This window comes from Magnolia sinica, chromosome 19, assembly GCF_029962835.1.
Source record: "Magnolia sinica isolate HGM2019 chromosome 19, MsV1, whole genome shotgun sequence".
In the NCBI taxonomy this organism is placed as follows: Eukaryota; Viridiplantae; Streptophyta; class Magnoliopsida; order Magnoliales; family Magnoliaceae; genus Magnolia; species Magnolia sinica.
The window spans coordinates 59,187,235-59,207,851 of record NC_080591.1 but is presented as its reverse complement, the minus strand read 5'-3'; the positions used below and the strand labels follow the sequence as shown (position 1 = coordinate 59,207,851).

Sequence of the window (20,617 nt, the reverse complement as noted above, 5' to 3'; positions counted from 1 at the left end):
TCGGTTTGATTTCCATGATGCAGGCATAAGATCTCCCCGATCTCTACAAGTGGATCCTCCGAATCCCTAGTTTCCTTCCTCCGAATTTCTTAAAGTTTTAAATAATTATTCCACAATTATTTCTTAAATTCTATTTTGTTTAAATCGCATCTTAGTCTAGTTCTAGTTCTACTTGGTTTCGGATAACGTATAAGATTAGTCCCTGGATTCGACCTCGGTCTTACCGAGTTTACTACTACATCACAACCCTACACTTGGGAGTGAACACTGCCCCCGCTCCATCCCAATAAAATAAGGTAGGGGTGTGGGGGCCGCCGTGATGTATGGGTTCTATCCACCCGTTTATCCATTTTGGCTGATCATTTTAGGGTATGATTGAAAAACTGAGGCATATCAAAGGCTTGTGTCAATAACATTATGATAATTGTGCCTACCATTAAAAACTCCCCGAGGCCTACCATGATGTTTATTTGCCATCCAACCCGGTCATAAAGTCAAGTAAAACAGAAATACCGGATTGATCCAAAACTTCTCCAAAACCCTAAAATGATATGCTAAAATGGATAGATGGGGTTGATAAAATATGAGTTGGATGATGTGCCTACTTAATTGGTTGGATGTCATCTACTGGGTGAACTATTAACTCATGGTCCTATGGGCTGCACTTGAGACCTTCTCTTTTGGAATAGGTTACATAAATTTCGCAAGGATTTGGTGTAGTACCGAATATGCTCTTTATCCTAATAAACACTTTTTATTATTATATTTCACTACAAGAAAACCATCTTTTGCCGGCAGTCAAAACTGCTGGTAGGCAGTCAAAAAACTGTAGGCAAAAGCTCGGTCGGTAAAGGTTTTACCAGCAGTCTGTGTCTTTTGCCAGCGGTTGTGCTGGCCGCCACCCAATGAAACATTTGCTGGAAAAATCTTGCTGAAGTGCCGGTAAAGGTCTACGAAGTGCCAGTTTATTTGAGGGCTAATGTTTATATTTGATTGAAAACTTTTTTTTTTTTACATATTTTATACCTGTAATTTGAATGTCATGCATGCATAACAGTGGCCCCACACATAGGGCTGTAGGTTAAGCCTAATCTTGAAAGCTTTGTAGTGGATTGTGGAGCCCAAGGTCTGATGATCAAGATTCAGATTGTGTGAATGTGGGGCCCAAGTTCTGATGATCTAAATATTGGATGGTGGATATCCAATATTCAAAGATCTGAACCATCTTATGTTATTGCTTAAGAACACAAAAAGAAAAATACATTAGTGGTGAAAACCAAAGAGAGAGGCCAAATATCAAAGGGTGATTCATCTACAGTGATCCCAACGGATCCCTGAAAACAGAACACTGTAAGATGCACTCTGAAATAGCATAATACCAAATGCATATGCATTTCATCAGTTCTGTGAGTGGGCCAATTTCGATCTAAGCACTTGATAAGACCCAAGAAATAAAAAGGCCAGCCAGGGCCTATATTGGACCACTACTGAGAAATGGCCTTATTCCATTCCATGGCCGTTCATGTGGCGTAATGCATGCCCATCAACCCACTTCATTTCATGGGTTAAATTGTTGAGGGTCAAATATTGCATATTAGACCCCATTTGTTACCTGATTTTAGGAGCATGATACCGTTTAACACCATATTTTAACCGTGTTTGTGATGTAGGGTGCATTAAGGAACCTGGGCTGAAAAATGGTACTAAAAGTATAGATTTAATGCTCATAAATCACCAAGGTAAGAGACAGACCCCAAAGAACCGAAATCGAAGAATTTATACGCCAGAGACCCGAGAAAATCAAGCCACTCACGTTAAACGGACCTGAAAATCATCCATAATGCAAGATCACAGGGTTCCCACCATCCATCCGGCTAGAGACTTTAGATATGGCCTGATGACCATAAATTAACTGTACCCGTCGAAGTACAGTCCTTGGATCCCTGTGAAAGCAGCTCTACAGACCAATACCTGGATGTACTTCAAATTTTGGCGTCACACCGCAATTGAGGTGGTAAGACGAATGGACGGAGCGGATCTCTCACGAACATCTCCTTAAGACCTTCATGTACATCACGTGTGCATGGTGCACAAGTACACTGGCCATGCACCGAATCTCTCAAAATCGGTCAGCATGCGCTGACCGACTCTCTTCTTCCAAATCAAGAAAGGCCACAACGTCTAATACACGCCGGCCATTTTTGGCTCCTGGGCCCCACCCATCACGCATTCTTATGATGAGAACCTTCCATTGTGTCCAACGGGTGTCTATGACCCTCAAATAGGTGTCCTTTTGGACCCATGAATGTACGGACATGCAAATTATCGTCCAAACGGAAGATGGACGGCAGAGTAAAAGAACCTATGGGCCACATCAACAGATGGCCAAAGACATCCATTTCTGACCATAATTTCGAGCCTCATCCAATGGACAGAGTGGATTTTTCCGGCTTCGATCGTGGACCCAACCAATCTCTCAGCAAGAAACATGCGTAGGCTTGCGAATGTCCAACCGACCTTCTTTCTTTACACACCGACTCCCACCGCCTGCTTCTTGCACCGAATCTCACCATCATACAGCCGACCTATCATGCTTGAGAACAAGATTGCAAAGCAAGGAACAAGTTGCCACGTCTATTAGTGGTGTGGTCAACCCAGAACTCGAATCTACTTCAATCTTGGAAGAGTGGCCTAAATTGAAACCATGAAACTAGTGGACAGACCTGATTCTTCACGGAGCATTATTCTTTAAGCCCAAGCATCAACACAAGAAGGGTTGTCAGGTCTAAGTTGCGTAACGTGCTGCAAACGTCCAGCCGACCTACATTCCTTATAAAAGGAGAGGAGAGAGGGAGCTGGGGGATCATCCAAATCTTGGTTGTGAAGCACAAAAGAGAAAGGGAGATTAGAGTTTTTCTTCTAGTTTTCTTTTCTGTTTTAGTTATTTTTTTTTATGTTTTTGTTTAAGAGAATTAGCCTAATCATGTCAGGATAAACCTCTTAGCTACAGCTAAGAGGCGAAGCTTGTAGCGTAATGGGTTGGTTTCTAAGGCTTTGATTCATGTCTTGAACTCGCTTTGAGTGTAGTTTGATTATAAGATATAATTTCAGTTTTTAATTATTTATTGTTACTCAAATTACAATAGATCTGCAATAGTTTTGAGTTTGTTCTTTTCATTATGAGATTGTGAATTTAGGAGGCCCTATTGTTCATTATCGTCTCCTAGGCATGGTTTGATGATGGAACCCTTCCTAACATTCATACATCTTCCTGATTGGTTGAGGATTAATTTAATTCTGTTGTTTACTTTGTCTCATGGGCATGGTTTTGTGATGGAATCATCTCTAATTCTTATACCTTTCATCTCTTTGAAAACTAGATCAAAGGAAGTTCAAATTGAGCTTTAGTGATATATCTTCCAACTGGATAAAGATGGGACTCAAAGTCCAGTTGAGTTCATGAATCAAGCGTAGATCTCCTTGATCTCTACAAGTGAATCCTTGGCACCCTGGTTTCCTACCTTTGATTTCTACAAGTTTTTAGTTGATTATTCATTATTATTCTCCTATTTACCCCTGATTTAGATTTCATCTTATTCTAGTTCTAGTTCTGGTTATTTTTAGATTACGTACAAGGTTCAGTCCCTGTGAATTCGACCTCGGTCTTACCGAGTTTATTACTACATCACAACCCTATACTTGGCGTGTGAACAACACCCTTTAACCCATAAAGAACACGTTAAATAAATAATAATAATAACAACTTCACCAAGGCCAGACCCCATCCACTGCATTGACATTGCAACACCCACACATCACCTACACCATTGCATTGCTGCAGAGGCAAGACCCACCACCTGGCTCTACCAGTTCTTTATCCAACTTCACCATGGTTTTTATGGCCATCAAGCATATGTATATCCACAAAAAATCATCATAGATAACAGACAGCAAATCAACAGTGGCCCCACACATAGGGCTGTAGGTTAAGCTTAATCTTGAAAGCTTTGTAGTGGGTTGTGGGACCCAAGGTCTGATAATCAAGATTCAGATTGTGTGAATGTGGGGCCCAAGGTCTGATGATCCAAATATTGGATGGTGGATATCCAATATTCCAAGATCTGAACCATCTTATGTTATGGCTTAAGAACACAAAAAGAAAAATACATTAGCGGTGAAACCGAGAGAGAGAGAGAGAGAGGCCAAATATCAAAGGGTGATTCATCTACAGTGATCCCAATGCATCCCTGAAAACAGAACACTGTAAGATGCACTCTGAAATGGCATAATACCAAATGCATATGCATTTCATCAGTTCTGTGAGTGGGCCAATCTCGATCTGAGCACTTGATCAGGCCCAAGAAATAAAAAGGCCAGCCGGGGCCTATATTGTACCACTACTGAGAAATGGCCTTATTCCATTCCCCGGCCGATCATGTGGCATAATGCATGCCCATCAACCCACTTCATTTCATGGGTTAAATCACTTACAAGAACACGTTAAATAAATAAAATAATAATAACTTCACCAAGGCCAGACCCCATCCACCGCATTGACATTGCAACACCCACACATCACCTACACCATTGCATTGCTGCAGAGACAATACCCACCACCTGGTTCTACCAGTGCTTTATCCAACTTCACCATGGTTTTTATGGCCGTCAAGCATCTGTATGTCCACAAAAAATCATCATCGATATCAGAAAGCAAATCAACAAGAAAACCAACCAAAAATTAATGTCAAAAAGTTCAAAATGCAACAGTAAAAAACCATGGTTTTAAGACTCGGTTGAGCCTGAAAAATCATGGTCCTGTTTTCCATGACCACCTGAAATCCATTAAGATTTTCCAGTGGATATTAACAAATTAAGGGATTGGAAATAATAGAAATGACATACAAGTAACCAAAATTGAATTGTTCGAAATCATGAGGCCAACAATCCTAAGCTTTGGATAATGGGCATTAGTCTGTTGCATTCAGAACATTGCCATTTTTTCCATTTTAATACCCAATGGATTCACACCATAAGTTGTGCCACTGTTACTTCAAGAGCAATCAAAGGTGTTTTGTGGGCTTCTGTTGATGAAAGGAACATTCTCTAGTACACATGCTAAAGCGTACAACGTCGACGGAGATATTTCCGATTCATTCCTGTCCAAAGATGTCAAGAGATTTTATGCGGTATCATTCAACCCAACAACTACATCATTGTATCTTTTTGTGTTAGCTGTCCACAAGCGTCTACGATTCAGAGGTTTGGATTCTTTGACGAACCTGATGGCATCTTTACAATGGCATGATACTCTGCTTCTGGAATTCCAAGATGCTCGTTGTCAATGTCCATGAGCTTCATCTCAAAATCAGCAATCTTATCTTGACCTTCAAAAATGACAAAACCCAGATCAGAGCTTGGCAGGGTAGTAAAAAGGAGTTTACAAATAAACCAAAATGAATAAAATAGATTAAATACAATTTTTTTTAAAAAAAATGCAAAATGAACAGAAGAAATTTTCTAAAAGACCCAATTTATCCATCCATTTCTTCTCTTCTCAACAATACATCAGTCGGCATTTTCACTTGTTTCAGCATCCCATATAGTGGGCCCATTTATAGCAATCAAGATTATTGATACAATGGGCCCCACTGTAGAGGATGAAATAGACTAAACATCATTCACCAGACTTACATCCACCCATGTATTTTTCTGTAATGTTTAAAAATGAATATACAAACATTGGAAGCTTGCTCCACTGTGTCAAGGAAGTTTTTACCCAAAAACCTCCCCCATCACAAAATTGAGGAAAGAAGTAAAAATGAAAAATGAAAATATAATGTGAAATATGAATTTAGGGACTGTTTGAGAAGGCATTTGAGGCAGAGAATTGTTAAATTCATGAATTCCGTAAATCCACATTACCATAAATTCATGGATTTATTCAAAAAAGGAATACAAAGATGGTCCACATTCAACTGAAAAATGTCCCAAGATTAGTCTTTCGGGACTTCCACTCTGGGAAATGTTTGGTGCGTAGTCCATCCATAGTGGGAATGTGGATTACTATACCATGGGTCCAAGTTGACAAAATTGAAAACTTATGTATGTTGTGAAAAGGCGTATCAAACAATTCCTTAAATCTGAAAATACTAATCAGAGCTTTTCTGAATCAGAAAGGAAAAAATCAAAACTCAAACACAAGTGCAGAATCCTTATATTTTCTCGAATACTTTTGTTGTTTGAAGATCACTTTTCTATTATGAAGGCAAAATCTCAGTTTGTATTTTGTAATGGTATGAACCAAGTAACAAATCAAGAGTCCTCTCATCCATCTATAAAACCCAAAATATTCCTAATGCAACCCATATAACTGGTCACACCAGGAGTTTGTAGCACTAGCATCCACTGTGAAACACATTAAAAACTCAACCTATCTGAATAATGAATTATCCAAAATAATAAGATAGAGCCCCATCCAGAGCTAGGGCTTCCTTGTGCCCTTTCTCTAGGAGAGGAAGAGGCAGATCCCGTCCGACAAGAGATGGCGCACCAAGGAAATATCGAGATCTCGGTTTTTCATTGTTTGTAGGAAACTTACCATTCGACTGCAACTCCAAAGATCTACAGCAGATTTCCCAGAAGTTCAGCAAGGTAATAGACATCTACATCCCTCGTTTTCCAAATTCATTCAAACCAAGGGGATATGCTTTCATCAGATGTATGTACGAAGATGATGCCAGGGCAGCTAGGGGAACCCTAGATGGGCGGCAGGTAGATGGCCGAACGGTCACGATTAAAGAAGCGAGGAAAAGATCTCCTCCTTCGCCACTCTCCCCTTCACCATTCTCCCCTCCTCAGCCACCAATGCTGCCAAAGCCATTTTCCCTTCCAAGATCTTATGCAGGGGTGGTGAAACAGGGCACAAAGAAGCTCAACAGGGGAGATCCAGAAGATGACATTGGTAAAATTTTACAGTTGCAGATCCGGCGGCAGTTGCTACCAAGCTCCAGCAGTTAAAGACGGCACTGGTTGGGATAGCGCACACCAAATCAGTATCCATCTTTGTGTCTAACCACAGCTATTAGGACCTCCAGATTCTTGACCTCAGCAATTGACATTGCTAGGATATCATCAAACTCTTTCTTAATAGTCCTGAAATCCAAGGCTGAATATATGGATTTCCAAGGAGACCATTCATTACACTATCAGATGGGGCTATTGGAGGTGCACCCATGGAACAAGATGGGAAATACCCCCTCTAAAGGAACTTGGCTTAGGCTATTTGGCATCCCCGCCCATGGATGGCTGGAAACAACTATTCTAGATATGGGGAGCTACTTTGGAAAAGTAACAGACATTGACACTATTAGCAGATATAGAATTTTTCAGGCATTCGCTAGAGTTAAGGTCCAGCTGTGCCCTGGGGCCAATCTGAAGAAAGTTCTGCAACTGAAAGTCTAGCAACGAAGCTTTCCCCATTTTCAAGGAAATTAAGGAGAGCGTTGCAAGAGGAAACTGCAACACCATTCATCCAAACCAGGGAGAGGTTCCATCGGAGTCCACCAAAGCCTGTTGGCTTCTACAAAATCATAGCAGGGAAGGAATGCCTACAAGGTATTCGACATATTACCCAAGTAGATAAGGTAGATGATTCAAGCCAATTGCGTGAAGCAGGATCAGATGAGGAACCAGTGGAAGACAGACTGCCTGATCCTAAGGAACAGCCCCAGAAACAGGCAGATGATATCCCAGAAGGTAACAAGTCCCCCTCCATCTATGATCAAGGAAAAGCCCAAGCAGAGGATATTGCAGACAATACAGAATTGCAGAGGAACACCCAATACCAGGAGACATTGCATAGGCATTCTCGAGAAAGGTCAAGACCTCTTAGACTCAGGTCCTACCAATGTTCCAGCCCCTACTTCTCCTCAGCACAGGACTCCCACTGGAAACAGGAGAAACCTCAGTCAGTTAGTTAGAGATTCTTTCTCCCTTCCAGTTTCAGCTAACAGAAAGTTCAACCCAGAGACAGTTTTGGAAGAACAGACCCACAACATAGAAATGGGGAAATCTAAAGAGAAGGAGAAAGGTAATCAAGGAGATACCACCGTCGATCACGGGAGGACAGAGGAGGTAAGTTCAGCAGTAAAGATGGCGACTAAAGAAACTTCACCCCATTTTTTCCAACCCATTAGATCCGGATCGATGGGGTGCTCACCTCTCAGGCCTCCTGACCTCAGTGATGATAGAGACTATCACTCGCCCAGAAACTCCACCCAGCAGTTTGTTCTATACTCCCTGGATCATGGAATTCCCAAATCCCAAAACAGACTGGATGAGGTTGGTATTTTGAATTTGGAGGTAGACATATCTCCTTTCTTCAGCCAAGAAGCAGCAAGGAAAGATACACAAGTGGAACAGGCCAATATGGAAGCCACTTCAGATACAGAAACTGCCCAATCTGACAGCAAGAACCAGGAAGAAATTCCCATAGTTGCTGAATCTGATCAGATCTCCCCAAGGCCCCAAAGTGTAGTAGGTCAACCAATGGAAGCTCCTATTGGATCAAACAAACCTCAATCCGATGTCCCAAAGAGAGCAGGGCGAAAGATAATGCAGCGCAGAAAGCTTCTTCTTCTTCCAGCCGAAGAAGGGGACTGGTTCGGAAGACTTCGAAGACTAAGAAGAAGGGCTGCGAAGGAAAATGAAGCAAATGTCGGATAAATTTCTCATCTGGAATGCTTGAGGTGTGGGAAATCCCTCCACTATCAGAACTCTTAAGAAACTGATAAGACGTTACAACCCAAGTATTGTAGCGATTCTTGAACTGATGCTCAAGGACGAGAAGAGGATTACAATTGGCATCAAGATGGGTTTTCACTCATCATGCTCCAACGGAGGTTGGGGGCAAATTTTGGTTCTTCTTCAACTCCTTATCAGTTTCAGTTAATTTTACAATCCTCTTCTCACATGATTTCTTTTTCTGTCCATGTTAACAACTCCCCCTCGCATTACTTTCTTTCTATTGTTTATGTCAAATGTTCTAAGTTGTAGAGGAGAAATCTATGGAAAGATATCTCCACATTAGCCAGCAATATCTCAGGCCTGTGGGCCATTGGAGGTGACTTCAACGCAGTCCTTACCAATTCAAAAAGAAGAGGTAGTAGGAACTATGATAGGGCTAGCATGCTAGAATTCTCGGAAGTAATTGATAATGCAGGGCTCATTGATGCAGGCTATGTTGGAAATAAGTTCACATGGTGCAACAATCGAGAGGGTAATGCGCGTGTATGGGCTAGACTGGACAGAGTGCTGCTTAACTCTTCTTGGCTAACTGCGCTTCCTCTTTTTCGAGCTCGACCATCTCACAAGAGCTTACTCAGATCACTCTCCAATTCTCCTCAGCATCCAAGATGAGTCTACAAACTTCCCCCGACCATTCAAATTCCAAAGAATGTGGACCATGGAAGAATCATTCCTTCAGGTGGTAAAGGAAGCCTGGCAGTCTAAAGGAGCCCCAAACCCGATGATTAATGTTCAGCTTAAGCTCAGGAAAGTCAAGCAAGCCCTCAAAACCTGGAATAAAGAGGTTTTTGGAAATATTTTCGAGAAGATCAAGCAAGCTGAGGTCAACATCAACAGCCTGGATGAGAAGATGCAAAATCAGCCGAATCTAGATCTCAGTCAGGGGCTCATGGATGCAAAGCATAACCTTGCTAAGCTGGAGCTCATGGATGAAATTTTCTAGAAGCAAAAGTCCAGAAACTCCTGGTTGGAAGAGGGCGACAAGAACACGAAGTTTTTCACACATCCGCCACGGAACGCCAAAGAAAAGCAGAAATCAGATCAATTTAGGTTGCGGGAGGCCAGATAGTTGAAGACCAGAGCAGAATTAAGGAAGAAGCCATTTCCTTTTTTCCAAAAATTGTTCAAATCTGAAGGAACAAATCAGCAGCAAGATCTGGCCAACGGCATTGTCTCTTCCATCTCGTCTATGGACAACGATTTCCTGGAAGCTCATCCCTCCCTCCAAGAAGTTCAGCAAGCAGTTTCCTCCTCTTATGTGGAGGCTCTATTCTGAATGATGTTGTACTCTTATTGTACACTGTACTCTAATTAGACTTGATTTTGGGTTTTGATTCGGGCTTAATTTTATACTTAATTAGGTGAGTTGACTGGGGCCTTCACCTCCTTCCTCATACGTATGATTCCTAAAACTCTGGGTCCTTCTTCTTTCGTAGATTTCCTTCCAATAAGCCTATGCAATGCCATCTACAAAATCATGTCAAAAATTATAACCTCTCAGCTATCAATTATTGTGCCCAAGATTATCTCCCAGGAACAAGGAGATTTCATCCAGGGGAGGCCTTCATTAGAGGTCGTTCCCTTGCCCAAGAAATTGTCAGGGAGCTTAATAGGAAGGTGCGTGGAGGTAATATAGTGATTAAGCTTGATCTTGAGAAGGCCTATGACAGAGTGGATTGGAAGTTCTTAAAGAATGTATTGAGGTGTTTCGGGTTCAATGAGAGGTGGATTGCGATGGTTGAAAAGTGCTAGTCTAATTGCTGGTTCTCGGTGATAGTTAACGGAGAAGCTTCAGGTTATTTCAAATCTTCTAGAGGGCTCCGTCAGGGAGAGCCTCTCTCTCCGTCCCTTTTCATCGTGGCGGTCGAAGCCTTTATTAGGGGATTTAGGCAGTTAGTTGCCAGGGGATTCAGTCTTCCTTTTAAACTTGGGCAAGGAACCCCTCTCATCTCCCACTAGTTATATGCTAACGACACTCTCCTTTTCTTAAATGGAGGTCGGGCATCCCTGAAGGCAATCAAATCTTTCTTATCCTCTTTCCAGGTAGCTTCAGGCCAAAAGGTTAATCTCAGGAAAAGCTCCTTTTTTTGTTCTTCAAACATGTCTCCTAGGAGAATCAGTTCCATTGAAAGATTTCTGGGGATTTCCAGAGCAGCAGCTGGAGCCAACTACTTGGGGGTCCCCATCGCCAGGGGAAGAATCAGAAGAGCAGATTTTCGCGAAATGGTAAACAAGGCAAAGGCACGTATTTGTGGCTGGAACGCCCAATGCTTATCCCAGGCAAGTAGGGTGACCCTCATTCGCCGCGTAATTGGCAGCATCCCCATCCATACTCTTGCTGACTTCATCTTTAAGGAAGGTTTTTGCACAGCCAACATGCCAGACAAGATTTTCTGGCCTTTAGATGCTTAAGGGACCTTCTCAGTTAAATTAGCATGGCAGCTGCTCAGGGCCTCTAGCGATAACAAAAGCTAGGCCAAGTGGATCTGGCACTCTAAGCTTCCTCCAAAGATTTCCACTTTCGCCTGGAAACTCCTTCACAAAGTGATTCCTGTCGACGGGAGGGTTCAAAGTAGAGGGATTCCTTTAGCCTCTATGTGTAGCTATTGAGGAGGGCGTTTCTCTCAACGGCTCGCCAAGGAAACGCTGGCCCACCTGTTCCTCTCTAGCTCTTTAGCGATGCATTTATGGAATCAGTACAACATCATATTCAACATTCCCCTGCTGGCATCCCATCAGCTAGAGGACAGGCTGTGATTACGGTGGGCTTCTTCCTCAACCAAGGGCCCAGAAGCTATGATGCAACGGCTCCTTCCTATCATTCTTTGCTGGGAAATTTGGAAGGCTAGAAATGGAATCAGATTCGAAGGTAAGAGTCTCTATACCCTCAAGGTCATTGCAAAAGTCAATGGATGACTCAAGCTCCTTATCAAGGATTCGGAAGGCACCTGTCCTTCGTCGCTGGCCTCTGTCTCCAAGTTTCAAGCATTAGACCTTTCAATTCCAAAGGAAAAGAAAAGGAGACTTATCCTGGTAAAATGGGTATATCCGGATCCTGGTTGGCACAAGCTGAATGTGGACAGTTCAGCCATTGGCAATCCGGGACCGTCTGGGAGCGGGGGAATTTATAGAGATGACAAAGGGAATCTTATTTTCTCTTTCTCGAAGGCTAACAGTTCAGATACAAACAATCGAGCGGAAATCAGGGCCGTTGCCGATGGCCTGACATTCTATCCAAATTTGGGCCTTAATAAGGTCCAGGTTGAATCAGACTCTAGCTTCGTTGTGGACCTTATCAACGGTAACTCGTAGATGGGCTGGAAGTGGAGCTATTGGACAGCCAAATTGAAAAGGATCTTGAGCCAAGGTCAGTTCTCTATCAGTCATATCCAGAGGGAAGGAAACACCCCAGCTGACGGGCTGGCTAGGCTGGGCAGCGAGGCCCAAATTTTCTCCTTCTTCAGGCAGACTTTGCTTATGCCAACCCACATCAGAGGTCTCATTTTTCTAGATAAAGTGGGCTTGGTAAATCTCAGGCTCATCCTAAACCAAGTAACAAATCAAGAGTCCTCTCATCCATCTATAATACCCAAAATATTCCTAATGTAACACATATGACTGGTCACACCTGGAATTGGTAGCACTAGCATCCACTGTGAAACACATTAAAAACTCAACCTATCTAAATAATGAATTATCCAAAATAATAAGAAGCAAAAAGAAAAAATAGCAATCAGTAAATACATATCTGGGCCACCATGATGTATGGGTTTTATCCACAGTCCATCCCTTTTTCCATATCATTTTAGGCCGCAAGCCCAAAAATGAGGCAGATCCAAGGGTCAAGTAGACCACACCACAGGAAGAAGCAGTGATAATGAGACCCACCGTTGAAACCTTCCCAGGGCCCACCGTGAGGGTTAATTGCCATCTAACCTGTTCATAAGGTCACATAGACCTGGACGAAGGGAAAACATAAATATCAGCTTAATCCAAAACTTCTATGGCCCCCAAAAAGTTTTCAACAGTAGGTGTTTAATCCCCACTGTGTGATCCACTTGAGCCTTGGAACCGCCCATTTTTGGGCTTGTACCCTAAAATGATATGGCAAAATGGATGGACAGTGTGGATAAAACCCATACATCATGGTGGCCTCAAAGCCCTGTCCATTCCTAGAGAAGGAATGGCAGGGGTAGTACCTAATCCGCGTCCTAAAAAATCATGAAAGTTGAGATAATCCCAGTAATCCAAACGGCTGCCTGTCAACGTCAACAGATGGACTGATGGTGCAAAAGGTGAGCAATGGCAAAGTAACAGTCCACATTTAAGGAGCGAGCAACTCAACAATCTGCAATAAACATGCCAAAATTCCATGATCAACTGATCAATGGTTTTGGCAAGTGCCTGACTACTGCATGGAGGACATTTGACCAATGTGGCTTATGAGGCTCCTTGCCAGTAGACACATTTACCACAGCTATCTTGAAACAGGCCTTGAATATTCAGATGAAAAGCCAATTCAAAATATTTACTATGCATGGGTCAGCATGTGGAGAGATCACAGTCATATAAACAGCCTTGCACCTCTGAGCTTGGCCCAGGCTTGAACGAAAGATATAGAATCTGGGCAGGCTCTTTATATGGTGCCTAAATTCAGCCCTGGGTGGACATACAAGCCTAAAAATCAAGGCTAAACATGGGACATGGCAGGCCAGGCCTGGGAGCAAGGTGGACCACCTGGGCTGCTGCCTGTGGCCATCCCCATTTAAGAGGTGTGGAGGTTTAAAATGGCCTCAGTAGGAAAGAGAAGTTAAATATTCATTTCTATTTTCAAAGAGATGTCCAGAGAAATGGTTGGCCATGAATCCTATGAACTCGAGTTCTTTAAAACCAGTAGAATTCGAATTGCCTTAAAATTTTCAAGGGATAAGCACAAACTGCTGTCTGACGTGTCATGTCATATCAATTCGTCCTGTTTGAGTTCATTTATTCCTTCGAGAATCTCCACTATAATCATCAATCAGTTTGCTAACATCCTTCCAGAACAGACCTTCCACCAGAATCCCATCACAAGTAAACCTGCAAAATCAAAGAAACATTCAAATTCTACCAATTGGATCTATGAGTACCAATGATTTATGCTCTCTTGCATAAATTCGTCCATACTCATGGATCGTGATCAAATTGTTCCACTCAAAGTCAAATTCTTGTATAAAATGGGATAACAATCCGTGCAACATAAAAGAGGCATTAAACAATGCTCAGCTTGAGAAAATCTATGGCATGCTTAGGTTCTGTTTGTACAAGTGACCAATGAACCCATGATTCAAATCTATGGGGCAGCTCGTGATTGATAGCCCATATAATGAGTATCTTCCATATGGGGAAATCCCATATCGGTTATCCATCTGCCAAATATTGGGAAATCCTATAACTTTTAGTGGTATTGATAGCCCATATACTGAGTATCTCCCATACGGGGAAATCCTATATTGTTGGTCCATATGTCAAATATGGGGAAATCCTATAACCTTCTGTGGTATTGATAGCCCATATACTGAGTATCTCCCATACGGGGAAATCCTATATTGTTGGTCCATATGTCAAATATGGGGAAATCCTATAACCTTCTGTGGTATTGATAGCCCATATACTGAGTATCTCCCATATGGAGAAATCCCATATCGGTTGGCCATATGCCAAATATGGGGAAATCCTATAACCTTTAGTGGTTACCAGTAAGCAGACAACAAAAAAGAAATGGTCCACATACAAATATACAACAGAAAAACGGCAGAAGGTTCAACGGTCATGACCAATATGGCAGAATTTTTGGTGCACCTAGAATTCATAATACAACTCATAATATCAACAGTTTGGAATCATTGGACTGTGATCACCACTTGTACAATCTTTTTTCGTTTCTGATGTGCATCCCACTTGTACAAACTGAAAAACCAAGCTTACTGTAGATACACTTCATGCATGGTACAATAGCTCCATGCCAAAATGAGGATTCTAGCATTCCATCCCTGGAAGGAGAAATTTGAAAATATATCAAATGAACTAACCACTTGGTAACACTCTTTGTGAAATGGACTGCTTTATTGCCAGAAACAGATTTTGGATCTGCGCTTGCAACAGACAGTGTATACAAGTCAGAGAATCTTGGCAGCTTGGAAGATACTACCAGTCCAGTGCTGTTGAATGATCCCTGCACACAACAATTGCAACTGAAAATTCAAATCTCAAAAAGAAGAAGAAGAAGAAGAGGAGGAGGAAGAGGAAGAGGAAGAGGAAGAGGAAGAGGGAGGGAGGGTTGTCCTTTGATTCCAACAATGTGGCCCACCTGAGTGACTGGGCCTGATTTTTGTGCCAGGTGATCTCACAGTGGGGTTTACCATTTTCATGGTACTGATGTCCTCCACTAGAGGCATGCTAGCGGAAACATGGTACAGTACTACAAGTGGTACCTTGCCTGTTGGTGATCGATTCTCTAGTAGTTTTAGTGTGTTTCAAGTCCTCTTGGGTGTTGAGCTCTCGACATTCCCTTTTTTTAAAACACACACACACACACACACACCTCATGGGTGCTCAATCCCATGATCTCGGTGTTGAAATACAGTCTGTCTACCACTGAGCCATAGAACTGGACCCAGCTCTCACCAACTATTTGTTGGTACCAATTATCCTCCTTTTCTTTTTGGAATCTTATTGGGGATCAATTATCAAAACCACCCAAAATGCTCACAAGGTAACTCCACGGTTGCCAATTTTTAAGGCCGTATTTTGGAGTCGATCTATGGGAGCCCCCATTTGCTTCACACATGCAAGGGAGCTTTATCATGGTGCCTCCTGGGGCTACCACACTGGAGACAGTTATACAACTGTTTCTATGAGTTTGAGTCATTTGCGGCTCCCACTTGACATGGTGGATTCCAGTAGAAGAAAATCCCCTTGAGTGGTATTGGCATCATGTTACATATTCACATACCTGTGTTTGCTCATAAACAGCTATAGGAATGCCACATCTGGAGATACATATGAAGTGACATACATACACATCTCTATTATATAGTTCATAGAATGAGGCATTATCAATGCATGGGCGAATTGTAGAGGCGGGCGGAGCCTTAGGGCCATCGTTCAGTTGTCCAAATTGTTGATATGATGGGTCGAACTCTGGATGGCCCATGCACCAAAAATCCCTAAAAATGGAGACAGTATAGTTGAAGGCGCGAGGAGCACCTACCCCTATAGCGCCTGAAATGTTCAAGTGGCCTAGCCACATGCCTAGAGATTCCAGGCGCATTTTTTAATTTTATATATAAACATTGATATTTAATCATTTATGGACAAAAGTTAATCTTTTTGAAATAATCAAAAGTCAATGCCATGAATTCCTCTTTAAATGGAAACCCACATTCCCAATTTCCCCCAAATTCCCTAAATTTAAATCCTAATTTCCCCATATCCTAAATTTCCCACTTTCCCCAAATACCCAGATTTGCCAATCTAAAACTACAATGTGCCAAAATCTCTAAATTTTCGAAACCTATAATCCAATATTTAAAATCCCTGAATAACCCATGTTTTCCAATTCTCCTGAAATCCCCAATTCGTCTTAATCTCTTGCACGACAATGATGAAAGCTCAACTTGCTTTCACGAAGTCCAACGTGATGACCTTAACATAAAAGGAGATAAGTTGTTGGAAAAGGGATTAAAAGTCATTTCTTTTTCTCTATTCACACTCTTATTGGGTGGTAAAAAACCTTACTTATGAGGTGCCCATAAGGGTATCTCACATTATTAAAAAAAAAAAACACTGGTGCAGCAAGTATGCCTAGGTGCACATAGGCTCATACATGAGGTAGTCACCTCGCCCAGGGTCTAGGCAGGGTGCAATAGGGCCAAAATGCCTAGGCATGCACCTATAATGCATTGACTATACTCCCAAAAGGGTCTTACCTATAGAATATTTGGCCTTTTCTTGGATCTAATGCGAACTATTGCTCCTTTTTCTTTCTTAACTGTCTATTCTTTGGCCACATATTGCAGGGGTTGGGATTTTTTCCATTTCAGAGTTTTTAGTGTATCAGAAATCTCTAGTGGGGCCCCGGGTCCCTAATATCAATGGTTTGGATCCCAGATCCAAGGGTTCACATGGGCCCCACTTGCACATACTAAAAACCTAAACAATGCTACACAAGCTTTCAGCCCTAGAATATTACATATACCCAAAGTGGTAGGAGCTCCGATGTGGGATAGGCATGCGGTAGGCAATCTCACTATTCAAGTGGTAGAGTTCTAGTGTGGAGGGAATTCAAGGACCGAAGTTGGAGCACATGCACACATAGGGGAACGTCCCCACCAAGGTCCCAACCAATAACAAGTGACCCCAGCTAATGAAGACACTAATCATTGAATCCTTCGATTGTTGGAATGTGATAAATAATCCATAATTGCAGTAGAAAATGATGAAGAGATCTATAGAGTCAAAGGAAAAGTTGACGTCTGAAGATGCAATAACGTTGGACCTACACTAAGATTCATTAATGGATCGCTAAATGGATAGATTCATTAATGGATCGATACATGGATCCATTGATAGTGGCGGATAAACATGCAAATAGGCCTCAAAACTTGAATTGAAGCACTTTTGCAATAGATGATTGTGGCATGAAACCAGAGCAAATATTTGAGGATCCACAAAGAACTTTTAGGTTATAACAAATAAGTTGGCACCCACAAAAGTGCAAGCGAAAGAGACATCATCTACAGTTGACTCCCAACAAAGGTTGTGCCGAGCTGATGCATAGGGTTGCACCACCAGCTTCCGCTAAAGAAGAAGATTCGTTGTAGAGGTAGCGCAAGTCCAACCATCTTGGGTAGATTAGATTGGTTTGAAATGAATCTCTTAGTTTAGGGGAATTCTCAATGAAGATTCATTTAGGGTCTATAAAAGAGGGGGTGGTGTAGGAGGTAGGCATTCCAAAATTTTCCATATGTGAGATTTTCTTCAGTATTGTAAGATGAAGTTTGATATCAATAAAGTATATCTCCCTCTCTATTCAAATATTCTTGTGGGTGTAATCTTGTCCATTTCGTTACAATTTAGGTGTACAATGTCTCATTGACTTGATAACCAAGTTGCACCGGAGTTCCAAGATATCACCTTTAGGCTAAAGACTTTGTTTACCCATGGCTAATTCACATAGAGATAGATTACAAACATTCTGTCTAATTTGCAAAGGCAACAACGTCACACTAACAATTCTTAAGCTTGAAAGAAATTGAATTGAGTAATGAATCAAGTTTTGAGGCGGCATGGAATCAAGCACAAGTTTGAGCATTTAAACCATGAGTTTGATCCATAATAAAATTAAGCAATTAAAGAAAAATCTATTACTTCACAATCTACCTTCCATCAAGAATCAATGCACTCCAAACAGCGAAACACAAAAGTATGTCAATACAATGGATTTCTTCCAAATCACAAAACTTGAAACAATCAATATACCTCCCTTTTGAAAAGTCATTACCAAGTTTATGTTAATACAAGTTATTGAGTTGTTGGGCCTAGTTTCAAGTGTCTCTGTGTTAGTTGGACCATGGTTCATTTCGGTACATGGTACAAGAACAAGCAAGCAGTACACTACTTCCTCCAATGGTTGTACGCTAGGGGTAGGATCATGTGCGTTGCTCCAGGCTCCAACACATAACTCGGTATATAGCATAGTTTTATACAAGAATCAATACTGCAATTTATACATGAAATAAGGAATATTATTATTACAATGCCCCCATGCATAATATTATATATGCATTCTATTTCATAAATCAATGTATAAATCTCTTCTCTGTGAATATAGATCGACATCACAAGGTATTCTAGTCTAGATTATAGAATAGAACCATACTTGTGGATCAGTCGAAATAGCAATTTGGATTGCAAATGACCCATAATCTAGATAGCAAGATTCATAATTGAAAAGATAGGACGATCGACGATTTCGGTAAAATTGTTCCCATTGGGTTATTGGTTGGTTAATATGATAAGGAATCTAGTTTGTTTTGTTGTTGTTGGAGGCAAGTAGGTAATACTTTATACAGTTGCTCTTGGAGTTGCATTTGTCTTAACACATCTTGAGAAGCTTTGTTGTCAATCAGAACTAGGAAAACAAGCTAGATTCTACAGAGTTGGGTTGGCTTGGACATCCAATGTGTAGGTTAGCCAAAATTTGTGAATCTCTTGAATTAATTTTTCCTTGATCTGAACACTACAACCATCTTCTTGATTGATGCCAATCACCCTCCTAGCCTTGCTTTTTGTAAATTTCTATACCACCACCCATCAGTTTGTCTACAAAATTCAGGCATCCAATTTCCCAAGTTGACATGATTTTTCTGTCAAAAACTTAAAGACTTTTCAGCATGCCTCACTAATCCAATAGCATTAACTAGAGCATGAACTATGGGAGCTTTCACAACTAGACGCTTTGAACCTGTGTTAGAAATCTTACCGCTATGACAACAATCAAAGTGTTTAAAATAAGTTGATTTCATTAGTTTTTATATAATAGCTAAATACTGTATAAGTTGCATCAAACAAAGTTCTACTCTATCAATCTTGTAATTGAATTAGAAGATAATGGTGGAGTCACATAATGCTCAGCAGAACATGCTTCCATCTGGTGGGCCCCACCATGGATGGGTGATGGACCAAAACCCCATCAAACAATTACGTCCACCTCATTAATGGTAATTGCCTATTGCATATCGCCCCTTTGCCTTCTCTTATGTTCCTTTTACCCATCCAATTGAAAGTCAACTATTGAATGGCTAAAATTATCTAATAGAGGTAACTTTGCAGCTTCAAGCATCTGCGATAACGCCCACTAGATGAATGGTCTACCCATGTGAAAATGCTACTATAATTCCAACCCAAATTACATATTTCCCAATTGTTAATATATATATATATATATATATATATATATATATATATATATATATAGTGTGTATATAGAGACAGAGAAGAAAAAATTTGACGTATTCCTAAAATCTGAAAAAAGAAGAAGAAGAAGAAGAAGAAGTCACTGGAAGAGGATAAGTGAAAAGGATTGCATTCTTCTCCTTTTTGTAGATGATCAACTGCAACAATCCGTTGAAGACGATATACTTGCCAAAAAGGAGTCAAAGATCTCAATAAAAAAAATTAAAAAGAAAAAAAAAATCCAATTTCCAATAGATAGATTACACTGCAAAAACACTGAAAAGAAGATGATTTCTTCTCCGAGAGATGTACAAGAATTAGGTTTTGAAGGATATAATGCGATGCATCCGATGAGGAAATCTTTGTTTTCCGAGAACTTCTTACGGTAGAACTGCGCGACGAGAGCAATGGCGATGATGACCGTTCCCACAAGCAATCTGATGTTGCTCAGACGCACGTCTTCGGTGTATCCTCGGCCGGTGACGATCTGCAAGAAGAGAAGAGTTAGAACCTCATGTAAAGTCTCTGAAAACCCTAGAAATGCAAGAGAGAGATCGAGATAGATAGATAGGGGGGAGGTCTAGGGTTTTGGAACCTCGGAGACGGATTCGTCGAGAAGGTGTTTGATGGAATGAGGATCCATCAAATTAGCTTTTTTAGGGTTGGGTTTGGGAGATGAGCTGCTGCCGTTGCTCGCCATCTCTCTTTCTTCTTCCTTCTTTCTAGCTTTTCCTATTTCCACCGTCCGAAGACAGAATACTCGCACGCGAGCAATGCTCGGAGGAAGGAGCGCGGTAGGGCTGGGAAGCGGACT

General features: G+C 41.4%; 1 protein-coding gene across 5 annotated transcripts; it reads right to left on the bottom strand.

Moving 5' to 3' along the window:
- Window positions 1-4,198: 4,198 nt before the first annotated feature.
- On the bottom strand, window positions 4,199-20,617 carry LOC131235552 (signal peptidase complex subunit 2-like). 5 transcript variants are annotated; one of them, XR_009166213.1, is made up of 8 exons: window positions 20,399-20,617; window positions 20,139-20,290; window positions 19,908-19,989; window positions 14,877-15,019; window positions 13,755-13,884; window positions 5,280-5,384; window positions 4,776-4,832; window positions 4,199-4,673 (listed from the first exon to the last, which is right to left on the bottom strand). XR_009166213.1 is itself a non-coding variant. In XM_058232755.1 (6 exons), exons 1-5 carry the CDS (start codon window positions 20,501-20,503, stop codon window positions 13,788-13,790), a joined length of 579 nt encoding a protein of 192 aa, XP_058088738.1. In that variant the 5' UTR covers window positions 20,504-20,617; the 3' UTR covers window positions 12,551-12,763; window positions 13,755-13,787. The 5 variants fall into 5 exon arrangements, 2 of the variants coding, with proteins under 2 accessions (XP_058088738.1, XP_058088737.1); XR_009166212.1 differs by lacking the exon at window positions 4,776-4,832; XR_009166214.1 differs by lacking the exons at window positions 4,199-4,673; window positions 4,776-4,832 and adding an exon at window positions 4,900-5,156.

Coding starts and splice junctions, on each gene's coding strand:
- LOC131235552 (XM_058232755.1), bottom strand. CDS start 20,503: ATGGCGAGCAACGGCAGCAGCTCATCTCCCAAACCCAACCCTAAAAAA. Junction 20,291..20,398: donor TCGACGAATCCGTCTCCGAG/GTTCCAAAACCC, acceptor CTCTTCTTGCAG/ATCGTCACCGGCCGAGGATA. Junction 13,885..14,876: donor ACAAAGAGTGTTACCAAGTG/GTTAGTTCATTT, acceptor TTGATTTTGCAG/GTTTACTTGTGATGGGATTC.